Below are 16,200 nucleotides of genomic sequence, written 5' to 3'. Positions count from 1 at the left end.
CACTGGCCCACCTCCTCCCACCCAGCGACCACCTCTGCCTGTCAATCAGGCAGAGGCGATCGCAGGGCTAAGAGAGCCATCGGCTGTCCGGCATGCGCACTGTGGTGCCGGCACATGTGCAGTTCAGACCTGATCAGGTCTGAATTAGCCCATGTAGGTGGGTGTTTGTTGGGGGGGGAGAGCACATATTGGAGGGGTCAGTACACAGCTCCTTCTTCAAAACTGCCCATGTATAAGGGACGGAGGTTGGACCTCATTTGCATAACCACTGCTGGGTGCGATAGTCGTGCAGTGCAGACCATGGAATGGATGGAGTAGAGTTTAACCTCGCTTATCACTGACAAGCCAGGGTCTCTGCAAATCCGGTCACCATAATCACCTGGAGCCTGGGATTTGTCGAGCCCTGCTCCGCCCCAATTTTGTCTTTGCTTCTTGAGATGCAACCTTCTCCAATCCACCAACTTCAACGGTCCCCCACAACTCAAACTCTCAGGATAAAGTGGCTTGAATGCAGTGTCTCTCGCATGGGGTGGACACATCAAGCTATCAGATATGTCGCCCCTCAGACTGCTTTAATAAATTTTCCAAAGTACCTACTCCAGCACCTGGTTGGCAGAGAATGTGTATGTGGAAATACTCCAGATTCTGTAGGGTGTATAGAAGATCTACAGTATTTAGGTAGACAGTAAATAGGTGGATATGCATTAGATCGACAAGTACAAAAGGTGGACATGACAGGTTTGGTTTTTGTTTTTTTTTGGGGGGGAGGGGGGGTCAAATCTTGTATGTTTGGAAATATGTAACCAACATCAGTATAAACCTATTACCTTGCGGGCTCACTTTGCTCATCCTCCTTCCGGTAAGGTGGCTCAATCCGCTCCCCTTGCCACTTGTTACTATTACCAATCACAGTCATCGTTCCCCCTCACCACCGGGTGTGGTTCATCAAATCGACTGTATCTAGGTCGACAATGTTTAGGTCGACCACTATAGGTCGACAGTCACTAGGTCGACATGGATGGAAGGCCGACAGGGTTTCTAGGTCGACATGTGCTAGGTCGACAGGTCTAAAGGTCGACATGAGGATTTTTTTTTTTGTGTCGTTTTCTTCGTAGAGTGACCGGGATCCCAAATTAGTGCACCGCTTCACTCGCCATGCTTCGGGCATGGTGCCTTCGCTCCGCTAGGCACAGATTACTGTTCCAATCGTAGTCCACGTGGATCGTTAAGTATGAAAAAATTAAAAAAAAAAAAGAAAAAAAAATTCAAAAACTCATGTCGACCTTTAGACCTGTCGACCTAGCACATGTCGACCTAGAAACCCTGTCGACCTTTCATCCATGTCGACCTAAACATTGTCGATCTTCAAACCGGATCCCCTCACCACCACAAAAAAAACACACACACACACACACACACACACACACACACACACAGTTAAAACTGTTACATTTTTACTTCACCAGCTCAGATTTTGTTCAAATTTGTTATACAGAGAGTTTATGTGTAGTCTAAGAAAAATACAAAATTGTATTTAGATATCTCATGCAGTTTCCAAATTATGGCTCTGTAAAGTTTTCAAAAATCTGTCAAAGAAAGCACAACCAGTATATTTTCAAGTTTCCATCGTAGCTCTCCTAATTAAGTAAAAGGCCCATACGGGATCCGGTCTGAAGATCGACAGTGTCTAGGTCGACAATGTTTAGGTCGACAGTCACTAGGTCGACATGGATGGAAGGTCGACAGGGTTTCTAGGTCGACATGTGCTAGGTCGACAGGTCTAAAGGTCGACATGAGTTTTTCACATTTTTTTTATTTTTTCATACTTAACGATCCACGTGGACTACGATTGGAACGGTAAAGTGTGCCGAGCGAAGCGGTAGCGGAGCGAAGGCACCATGCGAGGGGACGCGGTGCACTAATTTGGGATCCCGGTCACTCTACGAAGAAAACGACACCCAAAAAAAAAAAAACTCATGTCAACCTTTAGACCTGTCGACCTAGCACATGTCGACCTAGAAACCCTGTCGACCTTCCATCCATGTCGACCTAGTGACTGTCGACCTATAGTGGTCGACCTAAACATTGTCGACCTAGACACTGTCGATTTGATGAACCACACCCGGCCCATACACAGTGGGCGATTTTGATCTGAGAGCAGGTCAATTTTGGTGTGTTGAGCTGCTTTCAGCTCAAAACTGCCCAGTGTGTATGCCCCGGCAATGAGCGATAAGCGCTGATGTGCGCTCCAGCTTCATCTCCGGCGGCCGCCGCTCATCTGCTGGTATTACCAGTAGATGAACGGCTTTCCATAGTGTACAGCCGACATCGCTGGGCAGGGGGAAAAAGCGCTCAGTGTGTATGCACCTTTAGAGAGGTGGGAGTGGTGTCATGTTACTGTGGTTTTTATGCCCTTTCCTGTGATATATAACACAATAGGCTTTGTGAGGAAAAACTTTCCAAATTCAAACTGAAATGTGTGAAATGGTGGCTTGCTAATGTGATGGACGAGAAAGAACATGAAGACAAATTAAAAAAGACCTTCCTTCATTCAGCTGGACCTTCACTATCATTCTTCTATCCACGTAACCCGATGTACTATGGATACCTCTAAAAGAGGTCTTATGCATGGTCGACCCTATAACTCCAACTGGAAAAATGTATGTCCTGGTGACACTTTAAAAACCACTGAGGCATTGTCAAACTATCTTCAGCTAACATTGTTGACCGACTAATACAATGTCAAGTATTTCTATTCAACTTGATTTATATAATTAAACTAATGAAGCCATCAAATCTATTACTATTACTAGTAATACATCAGGCTTTTTTTTATTTTTTTTAAATAAAACTACCTGCATAAAAATTATTTCTAACTATGAACCCATTATCCTCCCACCTTTTAAAATTTTGACAAAGATTTAACATTAGTATAGACCACAGGTTCTCAAGCTCTGTCCTCAGAACCCCACATGGTTCATGTTTTGCAGGTCACCTGTAGATTTTTCAAATGTGACAGTTGGTGATACACAGTGCACCTGCAGGGTGACATGGAAAACGTGAACCGTGTGGGGTCCTGAGGGCAGAGTTTGAGAACCACTGGAATAGACTATGGAGTATATTCAATTGAAGTCGAAAGCTGCCGTCTGTCGAAAAGATGGCAGGTTCCGACCTATTCAATCTAACCCCAAATTATTCAACAAACTTGTGTCAAAAACTTTTCGACCATCTCAATTCGACTTTAAAAAAAAGTCGAAGTGAGATGCGGGAGCAGAGACGGGGAGAGCCGCAGCCAGACGGGGAGAGCAGCGCCGGAGGATGTATCACAGCCGCCGCTCACAGAAGCATCCACCCGGCTCCAGCAAGCGAGACCTCGCTTGCTTTTCGACCATCTCATTTCGACTTTAAAAAAAGTCGAAGTGAGATGCGGGAGCAGAGACGGGGAGAGCCGCGCCGGAGGATGTATCACAGCCGCCGCTCACAGCAGCGTCAACCCGGCTCCAGCAAGCGAGACCTCGCTTGCTGGAGCCTGGTGGACGCTGGCGTGAGCGGCAGGGGGGGGGGGAGATGGGGGAGAGCCGCGGGCAGACGGGGGAGAGCAGTGCTACAGCAGCAGCTATATAGTCGCTGCTCTCCCCCGTCTAAGCTCCCGCATCTCAATTCGACTTTTTTTAAAGTCGAATTGAGAATGCATTGAATAGCCTATGTCAGATCCATTCAGACAAATGAATGTCGGAATGGATCAGACTTCAATTGAATATACCCCTATTTCCGGAAATTTTTTTAACTTTGCCAATGCACTTTGAGATAATCATGATCAAAAATTTAAGTTTGAATTTGGAAAGGTTTTCCTCACAAAGCCTATTATGTTGTACATCACATGAAAGGGCATAAAAACCACAGTAAAATGACACTACTCCCACCTCTCCAACTTAATTAGGAGAGCTACGATGACAATTTTAAAATATGCTGGTTGTGCATTTTTGACAGATTTTTGAAAACTTTACAGAGCCATACTTTGGAAATGGCATGAGATATCTAAATACAATTTTGTATTTTTCTTAGACTACATATATACTCTCCGTATAACAAATTTGAACAAAATCTGAGCTGGTGAGGTAAATCCTGTGTGTGGATTTGACATGGAATAACCAGTCGACCTTTCATCTGGTCGACCTAGGCACCGTCTATCATCCGGATATAGATCTTGTAGGGATACAATGTAAACAAGGAGAAGGAAAATGAAACATGGAGTTACAGATGTTACAGATTATACAGAATAAAAGGGAAGTCAGGCAGTGGGAAACCAATAGAATATCTGGTTGTATAAAAAGGGGTATTAGGGACTTCTGGCCATCAGCCACTAGTAAACGTCATCAACTCGTGAACAATCTGAAAACCCTAATAATTCTGAGGAAGGCTACTAACAAAGCATATGGGCTGCATCAACAAAAGTTGAAGAGCTGAACGTGTTTAAAGGGAAGAGATAAGTGATATAAACCGTTACCAATGGAAATATATTAACACCATTTGTAAAGGAACTACTTTAGAAAATAATAATAAATAAAAAAAAGGGGAGGTCTACAACAAAAATGACAGTCAAAAATAAAAAAATAAAAAGCATGCTAATTCAATCAATCCAAAGAACAATGCACAAAAGTAGACTAGGTTTACATGTTTTTTGCAAAGATATACTGTATTGCTCAGGTCTATGCTGAATAAGTATTTTCTGCAAAGGTAAATGGCTGCGCACCCACACACAAAAGTCTGGATATTCCAGTACATGCTCATTGTCAATCCGATTACTGCATTTAATAATCCAAGCATTAACTATGAAACTTGCAGAAGTAGGTGCACGCATGCACTTAATCTGTACTCTGTGTTAAACGCCCCAAACTGTTCTATGCACCTGTGGGAAATTTTGCTCACACACTTATACCAGTAGTGGCATATTATAAACCAACATTATCCTTCCACAATACTCCCATTGAACCAATGAGTGCCCCGCTCATCCCGCTACATACTTGATCATCAGCTGTAGACTGAGAGACACTTTACAGTACCCATGCCCTTTTCAAAATGCCTATTTATGATCCAGTGCCAGCAATGATGATAGGCAAACCCTTCACCACCTCTATGTAACAGTCACAAATGGGTTTGATCATCAACATTTTGCGCAACTTGAATGGAATAGAAAAGTCACAGGGTCCTTAATGTACCAAGGCACTTATCCAGTCATGTCTATTTCCTAATGCAGTGGAGAACTCTCTGCGTGATAAATACGGATAACAGGAATAAAGAGTGATGGCTTACATCAGTGGTTCTCAAACTCGGTCCTCAGGACCCCACACGGTTAACGTTTTCCATGTCACCCAGCAGCTGCACTGTGTGTCACCAACTGTCACATTTTAAAAATCTACAGGTGACCTGCAAAACATGAACCATGTGGGGTCTTGAGGACAGAGTTTGAGAACCTGTGGCATACATAATTCATTTTGGAAAGGATCCGTGCGACAACACAGTCATGAAACACAAAAGTGGTAACCGCAAGATGGAAACAGAAAACATTCAAACATTAAACACAAAGGATAATGGATTCTGGTGCAGAAGTACTAAGATGGGGGAGATGTGAGCCACTGGGAAAGTGGAGAAGATGCCCGTGCCAACCAATCAGCTGCTCTGTGTACTTTTATAGTATGCAAATTATAATTAAGTCAATGCTGATTGGTTGCCATGGGCAACTTCTCCATTGGCTCACTTCTCCACTTTTATCACTACTTAATACATCTCCCCCATAGACAGAGATAAACTACCAACCAGTGTCCATTATTTTCCCTAACATGGCAGGTAGGGGCTGATTGGCTGGTACTTTATCCCTCTCCACAACTTACTACATCTCCTCCTCCGTGTGGTTAGATTTCTGCTACAACATACCATAAAAAGTGGCAAAGTAGATACAAATTGTGCATGTTACAAGCATATTATATTCAATTTTTTTCAGGCACAGCATTTTTATAGCATTGACAATGTACATCCAAAAGGCTTACCTTGTTAAGTTCTTCTATTCTTCTTATTAAGTAAGGGTTGCTAGAAGAGTTTTCAAAGTAGACATAGTCTGAAAAACAAATGCAGACGACATTACGTTTTGCCTCATACCATCAACCAGCGGACTGGATAATTTCCTCCTCAATCCTTTTAGAAAGCCTGTGAATGACAGCCCACCCTGCAATGGTTCCTGCCAGTTAGAGCCTCCATTCACTAGGTTATTAACAGATGTGCCATTACTGAAGACAGGGGTATTCAATTAAGTGCAGGGTTTTGTTTTGTTTTTTTGGGGAGGGGGGGGGGTTTAGACTGGTCGAAAAAATGGGACTAATTCGATATAGTTTATTCAATTGCGGGTGTTTTCAACCAAATTTTTAATCCATTTTCGCCCATGCCGTTTCACTTTTTGGGGGGGGAATCAGCACGGGCGAAATTTGTGCCATAAACGGGCGAGAACGCCTGTGAATTTGCCAAAACATGTGCATCGGCGGCAAATTCGCAGATACGTTGTTTTCGCCAGTGCCAGATTTGTGTCGAAAAAAACACGGCACGGGCACTGAATAGGTTGAATGTAAATTCGACCTAAAACCAAATGAAAAGTGACGTTTATTCGACTGGTCGAACAAAACGGCACTAACTGAATACCCCCCTTAGACTCTTACCATTGCCAGAGACCCTGGCAATACTAGAACAGAGTGTAACTACCTACTCCTGTGATAGCAGTGAGTGTTGTGCCGTGTTTGGGATCTCCAGTCACCAGACCAAGGGTTTAGTTGCCTACACAATCATTTCATCACCTTCCAAAAGGCCAAGATTTAAATCAACTTCATTCTAATAAGTAAGGACATGGTGGATGATGAATCAAGCCAAGTGGATTAGGTCCCCATAGCAATACTCTTCTTGTTAGCATTTATCGAGTACATTCTATAGAAGGATAGGCAGAAGCTGATCGGAGCAGTTGCTTATGGCAACCACTCTTTAGAAGGCTTGACACCCTTAGCCAGAACTGCCTTTGATTTGAAAGCAACACAATACAGATTAGAAGAAACCGCGATGGGAAAATTACCCAGACCTATTACAAACCTCTTCATGGCGACCTATGAACAAGAAAACTTATGGTTCAACAACCCCACAATGGGTAAGAACTAACAGCCGTTTATTACCAGTTAATTATATAGCGCACACATATTCCGCAGCGTTTTACAGAGTATATTTGCCCATTTACATCAGTCCCTGCCCCAGTGGAGCTTACAATCTATATTCCATATCACATGTACACACATTCATGCTAGGGTTAATTTTGTGGGATCCAATTAACCTACCAATATATTTTTGGATTGCTGTAGCTGTTCTGCCTTTACCTGACCTTGGAAGCACCACTAACGGACTACCGAGAACAAGAAGGTCTTATGGACTGATTAATCAAAATGTGAAAACTTTGGTTCATCATGCAGGTGTTTTTGTACATAGAGTAGGAGAAAGGATGGTTCCTCAGGGTGTAAAGTTTATTTACCAATTAGCATCTTGTAAAAGCTGCCACATCAAGGCATGTTTAAGCACAAAATTTAAAAACGGCAATGCTTTTAATAGCAAAAGCACCCATGTTTTGCTATGAAAAGCATTGCCCACTTACATAAAAACGTAATAAATAAATCCATGACACAAACTGTTACACATGGATGAGGAAGATGGTTTGGTGCCCTTTTGTTGGCTACTTGTGCCGAGTGAGTGGCTAGCACTTTGAATTAAAAGCGCTACCACAGAATTTTGCAGCATCATGCAATACCCTCTGGTCTATGCATAGCTGGCCAAGGGTTCATCCTGCAACAAGATGACTCAAGAGATACTCGCAGGCAATGGGGTCAATTCTATTCGGCAACTAAAGAATAGCGCCGGGAATTAGCTCCCGACGCTATTCAATTCAGTTAAAGTTAAGTCGGCGATGTCCCGTTCTCGCCGACTTAACAGGTAGTTTTGTCGGTAGAACGGGCATTCTCCGACTTAACTACCCGCGGCGATGCTGATTCCCGACAGAATCAGCCTCGCGCCGGCCGCGAGGCAGCACTTTTGTCGGGTTTCTTCTCTCATCCCCCGGGGATGAGAGAAGAATTCCCGACAATTGCGGGCAACTAGTAGCAGAATTGAATAGCGTCGGGAGCTAATTCCCGGCGCTATTCTTTAGTTGCCAAATAGAATTGACCCCAATGTCAGAACTACCTTAAAGGACGTTTTGTGGGCGTGGCGGGCAAACCAGGGGAGTGTTTGGAGCGTTTGCAGGGCGACTATGTGACCAAGAAAAAAAAAACAATTGCGCCGAACCGAATGCCAAAGCAGCCAGGGGTCAACCTCTATTCGATGCATTTGCACACATGCTGGGCGGCCTGGCCCTGTGCGGCCCCTGGCATGCAAGTGGATGGACGCAGATCTTGCTGTGGGAACAAAGAGCTGCATCCATCTCTGAAATAACCCCCTTATACCTCACTGAGCTGGCTTGGGATGAACAGCCCAGAAGAATGAAAGCAACCTACAAGTGCAACACATTTGTGGGAACTTGTGCAATTGGGATGGCAAGAACTTGGATATGAATATTTGATTTCAAATTGTAGAAAGAGTCCCACAAGTGTGGTCAGCAATTTATATTGGCGGGAAACAGCTATACTGAGGCGTCAAAAATGTAAAATCAATTTTGTTAAACAGAATGAGTATACAAATTCTTTTCAATCAAAATTGTATATTTGTTCTATGGTACAATTTGAGTACATAGAGACAAATGGGGATGTCCTAAAACAGCTAACCAGTAATTAAGCAGAAACTGCTCAACGCCAAAATTTCATGAAACAAGTCTCGTATGTTACCAAAAATTCAGCCACCGACTACAAGAATGTAACAGCCAACAGATAGAGCCACATACTGTGTGTAGCTCACCTGAAAGAAGCTACAGCATGAAGATAACATGAATTATCGTCTTTCAATCATACAATGGAACACACTCTCTGGAACATACCCTCAAGCAACACTGCAAATACTACAACACAACGAGAGGCTCAAAGACATACTCTCCAGCAAGCACGATGCCAAATACAAGAAAGCTTACAAAAATAAATAAAAAAAATTAGGAGCAAGTAAGAGACTATGGACTCAAACTCAGGACAGCGGGTGGATGCAAAAACATTTACACTTGTCTGTGGTCATAGGATGACCACAACGCTTTTTTTTTTCGTTGTTGTTGGAGCTATTAAACAAGTCAATTGAAAGTATTGGGAATGTGCGGCATACAGGGTCTTCAGAAGTACAGATGTTATACACTTTCATGGGGCTTACAGGAGGGAATTCAATTGCTTATTTGCGCCAGATCTCCCATCTAAAGTGACAGGAGATCACAAGGAGATATTCAATTGCCCCCACTTATCGCGCCTATTACACTCTGGTTTAGGCGTGCAAAGCACCTTAACTAATGAGCGGCAGTGTAAAAAGGGCAGTTTGGGCACCCAAACGGGTCTCTGCGTGTATTTCAGCTCACCACCCCCAGGCCTAGCAAGCTGAATTCAACTTTCCGCACCCATCAGCCACAACATTTGAATAGCTGCCGGTGGGCGCTTGCGTGTGCCAAGACCCACATCAAGCACATTCCAAAGACCGTAAAGGTGCATACACACTGGCCGGAAAAAAAAAAAAAAAAAAAGGGAAGAAGAAGAAATAAGTCACACAGTGCATACACACTGAGCGATTTTCACCCGGCCCAGCAATTTTCACGGGGGTGAACCACTTTCCACAGTAGGAGACTGTGGAAAGTGGTTCACTCGGCCGGTAAAACAGACTAAAAACAGACTTTGAGCTCAAAATCGCCTAGTGTGTATGCACCTTGAGGCACTGGACAATGCGCACACTGGCATGTGCAAGCCTAGGGAGAGACGCATACACTCAGCGGGAATGGACAACTTAGAGAGGAGATTTAATAATATGTCCCACTATGCCTAAATTAAAATAGCCTGGTAATGAGAGATAGTACACAGGGAATGGAATTTGGTAATTTGGGTAGTGACGGTAATACTGGGTTCAGTCGCATACTCTCTCTCCCGAGCCCACTTGACCCATCCACTGGCCATACATCAGGACGACCCACATCCGAAGCAACTCTTATAATGTTTTCATGATTTTCCTTCAACCTCCCAGGCAGCTCCTGGTAGTCCCGGGCACACAACGTGCTAATGACCAGTCGAGGGAAATGCCATTCAAAATCGTACGATGCATCATATGTGCATAAAACATGGTACGATGTGCATACAATTACGATGGGAAATACGGGCTGCACGTATGATCTGAGGATGAGACGTTCAACTGGCGGAGGTGCATGGGGTCACTTTGAGGAACCATAGTTACTTCATTGGTTTTACAGTATAAGGGGCCACATTATACAGTAATACACACATTTCAACAACAAATGAAAGTAGTTTGCTTATGGTAATCTTCATATCTAGGTATCTTTAAACTTTATGGCCATATGAAATACATGTACATATTTTTTGTATAATATATCAAATAAAACAAAAATATAAAACTCAGATTAATGAAAAGTTCAATTAAAAAAAACAAAAAGTTTGTTTTTTTACAGTACAACTAAAAGGCAGGTACACACTAGATGATTTTGACACAATAAAGAGATTTCCCTTGAAATGTCCCCAGATGCAGAATGAATAATATAGAGCATACACAATGAACGATGTAGTGAACATGCAGTCATGAAAGATATAAAAATGTAGAGTGCAGCCCACTTCCGGTGACGCCTTTGGATGGTTCATACGGAGTTATTGGAGGCAGATTATTATTTCTCCTGCAGCGTTAAACAATCATGTGTGACAATATGGTTTGTTCATCATTATTCGTTTGTTCACATACTGTTCTTTCCCATTGCACCCAATTAAGCATCCTATGTATAACAACTTTAAAATTATTTTCTTCAAGGCACATCTGAGGAGAGGATCACGCCACAACCAGAATAATTTCCATTTGTGAAGACCTCACAGAGGTGAATGTACACAAAATGAAGTAACTTTGTAACAAACCTCCTTATTACAAATACTTGATACAGAGTATCTAATTCATTAGGGAGGTGCTCCCAAAAATCAATATAGAACATTCTCAGAGTTGTCCTGAAGCCACTCCTTTGATATCTTGGCTGTGTGCTTAGGGTCGTTTTCCTGCTGAAAAGGTGAACCGTCGCCTTAGTCTGACGTCGAGGACTCTGGAGCAGGTTTTCATCCAGGATGTCTCTGTACATTGCTGCAGTCATCTTTCCCTCTATCCTGACTAGTCTCCCAGTTCCTGCTGCTGAAAAACATCCCAAGAGAATGATGCTGCCACCACCATGCTTCACTGTAGGGATGGTATTGGCCTGGTGATGAGCGGTGCCTGGTTTCCTCCAAACATGATGCCTGGTATTCATGCCAAAGAATTCAAGCTTCGTCTCATCAGACCAGGGAGTTTTGTTTTTCATGGTCTGAGAGTCCTTCAGGTGCATTTTGTCAAACTCCAGGTGGGCTGCCATGTGCTTTTTACGAAGGAGTGGTTTCCGTCAGGCCACTCTACCATACAGGCCTGATTGGTGGATTGCTGCAGAGATGGTTGTCCTTCTGGGAGGTTCTCCTCTCTCCACAGAGGAATGCTGTAGGTCTGACAGAGTGACCATCGGGTTCTTGGTCACCTCCCTGACTAGGGCCCTTCTCCCCTGATCGCTCAATTTAGACGGCCGGCCAGCTCTAGGAAGAGTTCTGGTGGTTCCAAACTTCTTCCATTTACGGATGATGGAGGCCACTGTGCTCATTGGGACTTTCAAAGCAGCAAGTATTTTTCCTGTACCCTTCCAGACAATCCTGTCTCGGAGGTATGCAGACAATTCCTTTTACTTCATACTTGGTTTGTGCTCAGACATGCACTGTCAAGTGTGGGACCTTACAAAGACAGGTGTCCAATCAACTGAATCACAGGTGGACTCAAATTAAGCTGTAGGAATATCTCAAGGATGATTATTGGAAACAGGATGCAACTGAACTCAATTTTGAGCTTCATGGCAAAGGCTGTGAATATTTATGTACATGTGATTTTAGTTTTTTTAGTTTTAACAAATTTGCAAAACAATCTCACAAAAACTTTCACATTGTCATTATGGGGTATTGTGTGTAGAATTTTGAGGGGGGGGGAAAGGAATTAATTCTATTTTGGAATAAGGCTGTAACATAAAATGTGTAAAAAGTGAAGCGCTGTGAATACTTTCCAGAAGCACTGTAGACTGTGCAGGCAAGTCAATTTTGACTATCAAGTACAAAGTATAGTCAGAATTGGCACTTAGTCAAAATCGCACAGCCAATATTGCAAGCACACAGTCAAAATCGCAGATATCCAAAATCTCACAGTGTGTACACACCTTTATCACGGCTACAGCTCCCATAGCACTATTTAGTAGTTTGTGCCACTGGGCGCTTATTATTTCTGCTCACACCCTCATGAGGTGACAAGCAGCAAGCCACCCAAAATTGAGCTTTTGAGTGGTGAATGTTCACATCTGAACCCGGTGCGTTTGAGTACGACAAGCGCGATAAGTAATTAGCGCATAAACAATCGAATACTGGCCAACACTTTGTATGTGGAAAAACTATTGAAGAGTAGTTGCCAGTAATAATTATCCGATCAGATAGGTGTTCTAATTGCGATACATCAAGCAGCCGACCATCTGGCTGGTGAGGCGATGACTGTACAATAGCCTGTGTGCAAACTTTCAGGATATAGTATTTATAAAGAATTCTTATACCAACTGAATTTAGGGCAAAAAAAAAATATTGCCAAGGCTTTGCGGCAATTTACAGCCCAGAGGGGAAAAAGCAAGCACTCAGTGTTTTTTGTAAGGTAAAAAGTCACGACAGCCAAGTTGCTCTTCTTCAACCTGACCACTTATCAAAATTCTGCAGCCTAAGGCTGTTTGTCAGAGCAGGGAGACTGCACACCCAAGGAAGGGGTCAGTCTTATAGTGGAAACAAGCTCAGGGGCTGGTTTGGACATGCAGCATCTGTGGTGTGAGTAAAAGGTATCAGACAACCACTTCGTTCCCCAATATACAGTGGAGTTTTCTTTTCCCTGCATGTGGCTGCCAGTTACCTCTACTACACCCACAAATGCTGCAAAACAGTTTATTCTAGATAACATACCAGTAACTTGAGTCACGAAGCACAATACACATGCCTTGCATAAAGGTTGTTGAGGAGTGGTCGGGTGCTGTGAAACGGTCAGCCGGTGGCAGAAACGTGTATTCCAGGGAAATTAAGGTTATACACAATGCAATGAGTTTCCTCAGTGAACCAATGTGCAAACAAAGGGGTCAATTCTATTCTCCGACAGTTGAATAGCGCCGGGAGTTTGCTCCAGACGCTATTCAATTCAGCTCCAGTTAAGTCGGTGGTGGCCCGTTCTCGCCGACTAAACAGGTTGAATTGTCGGGAGAACGGGCATTCTCCGACTTAACTCCCCGGCGCGAGGCTGATTCCCGACAGAATCAGCCTCGCGCCAGCCGCAAGGCAGCACTTTTGTCGGGTTTCTTCTCTCATCCCCCGGGGATGAGAGAAGAATTCCCGACAATTGAGGGTCACTCGTCGCTGTATTGAATAGTTTGATCCCGGCGCTATTCAACAGTCGGAGAATAGAATTGACCCCAATGTCTTTAATGATAGTTTAACACTTGCCACATCTGTGTTTATAAAGTCACAAGTGGCATGTGGTGTGACTGAGTTGTCTATTGTTTTATTCCAATCGGAGATGTTTAAATTGGGACTACTACTTAGCCCTATGATGATTACAGGAAATCCAATAGGTTTTAAAATAAGAATTTACTTACCGATAATTCTATTTCTCGTAGTCCGTAGTGGATGCTGGGGACTCCGTAAGGACCATGGGGAATAGCGGCTCCGCAAGAGACTGGGCACAAAAGTAAAGCTTTAGAACTACCTGGTGTGCACTGGCTCCTCCCCCTATGACCCTCCTCCAAGCCTCAGTTAGGATACTGTGCCCGGACGAGCGTACACAATAAGGAAGGATTTTGAATCCCGGGTAAGACTCATACCAGCCACACCAATCACACCGTACAACTCGTGATCTAAACCCAGTTAACAGCATGATAACAGAGGAGCCTCTAGAAAAGATGGCTCACTACAGCAATAACCCGATTTTTTGGTAACAATAACTATGTACCAGTATTGCAGACAATCCGCACTTGGGATGGGCGCCCAGCATCCACTACGGACTACGAGAAATAGAATTATCGGTAAGTAAATTCTTATTTTCTCTAACGTCCTAAGTGGATGCTGGGGACTCCGTAAGGACCATGGGGATTATACCAAAGCTCCCAAACGGGCGGGAGAGTGCGGATGACTCTGCAGCACCAAATGAGAGAACTCCAGGTCCTCCTCAGCCAGGGTATCAATTTTGTAGAATTTTACAAACGTATTTGCTCCTGACCAAGTAGCTGCTCGGCAAAGTTGTAAAGCCGAGACCCCTCGGGCAGCCGCCCAAGATGAGCCCATCTTCCTTGTGGAGTGGGCATTTACAGATTTTTGGCTGTGGCAGGCCTGCCACAGAATGTGCAAGCTGAATTGTACTACAAATCCAACGAGCAATAGTCTGCTTAGAAGCAGGAGCACCCAGCTTGTTGGGTGCATACAGGATAAACAGCGAGTCAGATTTTCTGACTCCAGCCGTCCTGGAAATATATATTTTCAGGGCCCTGACAACGTCTAGCAACTTGGAGTCCTCCAAGTCCCTAGTAGCCGCAGGCACCACAATAGGTTGGTTCAGGTGAAACGCTGAAACCACCTTAGGGAGAAACTGAGGACGAGTCCTCAATTCCGCCCTGTCCGAATGGAAAATCAGATAAGGGCTTTTACAGGATAAAGCCGCCAATTCTGACACGCGCCTGGCCCAGGCCAGGGCCAACAGCATGACCACTTTCCATGTGAGATATTTTAACTCCACAGATTTAAGTGGTTCAAACCAATGTGACTTTTTGGAACCCAAAACCTACATTGAGATCCCAAGGTGCCACTGGAGGCACAAAAGGAGGCTGTATATGCAGTACCCCTTTTACAACGTCTGAGCTTCAGGGACTGAAGCTAGTTCTTTTTGGAAGAAAATTGACAGGGCCGAAATTTGAACCTTAATGGACCCCAATTTCAGGCCCATAGACACTCCTGTTTGCAGGAAATGTAGGAATCGACCCAGTTGAATTTCCTCCGTCGGGCCTTACTGGCCTCGCACCACGCAACATATTTTCGCCAAATGCGGTGATAATGTTTTGCGGTTACATCCTTCCTGGCTTTGATCAGGATAGGGATGACTTCATCCGGAATGCCTTTTTTCCTTCAGGATCCGGCGTTCAACCGCCATGCCGTCAAACGCAGTCGCGGTAAGTCTTGGAACAGACAGGGTCCTTGCTGGAGCAGGTCCCTTCTTAGAGGTAGAGGCCACGGATCCTCCGTGAGCATCTCTTGAAGTTCCGGTTACCAAGTCCTTCTTGGCCAATCCGGAGCCACGAATATAGTGCTTACTCCTCTCCATCTTATCAATCTCAGTACCTTGGGTATGAGAGGCAGATGAGGGAACACATACACTGACTGGTACACCCACGGTGTTACCAGAGCGTCTACAGCTATTGCCTGAGGGTCTCTTGACCTGGCGCAATACCTGTCGAGTTTTTCCCAACGGTTTATAATCATGTGGAAGACTTCTGGGTGAAGTCCCCACTCTCCCGGGTGGAGGTCGTGTCTGCTGAGGAAGTCTGCTTCCCAGTTGTCCACTCCCGGAATTGCTGACAGTGCTATCACATGATTTTCCGCCCAGCGAAGAATCCTTGCAGCTTCTGCCATTGCCCTCCTGCTTCTTGTGCCACCCTGTCTGTTTACGTGGGTGACTGCCGTGATGTTGTCCGACTGGATCAACACCGGCTGACCTTGAAGCAGAGGTCTTGCTAAGCTTAGAGCATTGTAAATGGCCCTTAGCTTCAGGATATTTATGTCAAGTGATGTCTCCAGGCTTGACCATAAGCCCTGGAAATTCCTTCCCTGTGTGACTGCTCCCCAGCCTCGCAGGCTGGCATCCGTGGTCACCTGGACCCAG

The 16,200-nt window shown here is 44.3% G+C and overlaps 1 protein-coding gene across 10 annotated transcripts in view; it reads right to left on the bottom strand.

Annotated features, from left to right (window-relative positions):
* Nucleotides 1–16,200, bottom strand: part of MTA1 (metastasis associated 1) — a 298,988-nt gene that overhangs the window by 265,874 nt on the left and 16,914 nt on the right. For all 10 annotated transcript variants that reach the window (XR_010190411.1, XM_063947327.1, XM_063947328.1 and 7 more), the window contains exon 2: nucleotides 6,048–6,115. Coding sequence is in view for 9 of the 10 variants with exons in the window: in XM_063947327.1 (XP_063803397.1) it covers nucleotides 6,048–6,115 (68 nt within the window). In the remaining variant the exon portion in view is untranslated. The remainder of the gene's footprint in view (nucleotides 1–6,047; nucleotides 6,116–16,200) is intronic.

The sequence above is a fragment of the Pseudophryne corroboree genome, chromosome 12, assembly GCF_028390025.1.
Source record: "Pseudophryne corroboree isolate aPseCor3 chromosome 12, aPseCor3.hap2, whole genome shotgun sequence".
NCBI lineage: Eukaryota > Metazoa > Chordata > Amphibia > Anura > Myobatrachidae > Pseudophryne > Pseudophryne corroboree.
Note: the sequence above shows the minus strand (reverse complement) of the source record. Positions and strands in the feature narration are given on the sequence as shown.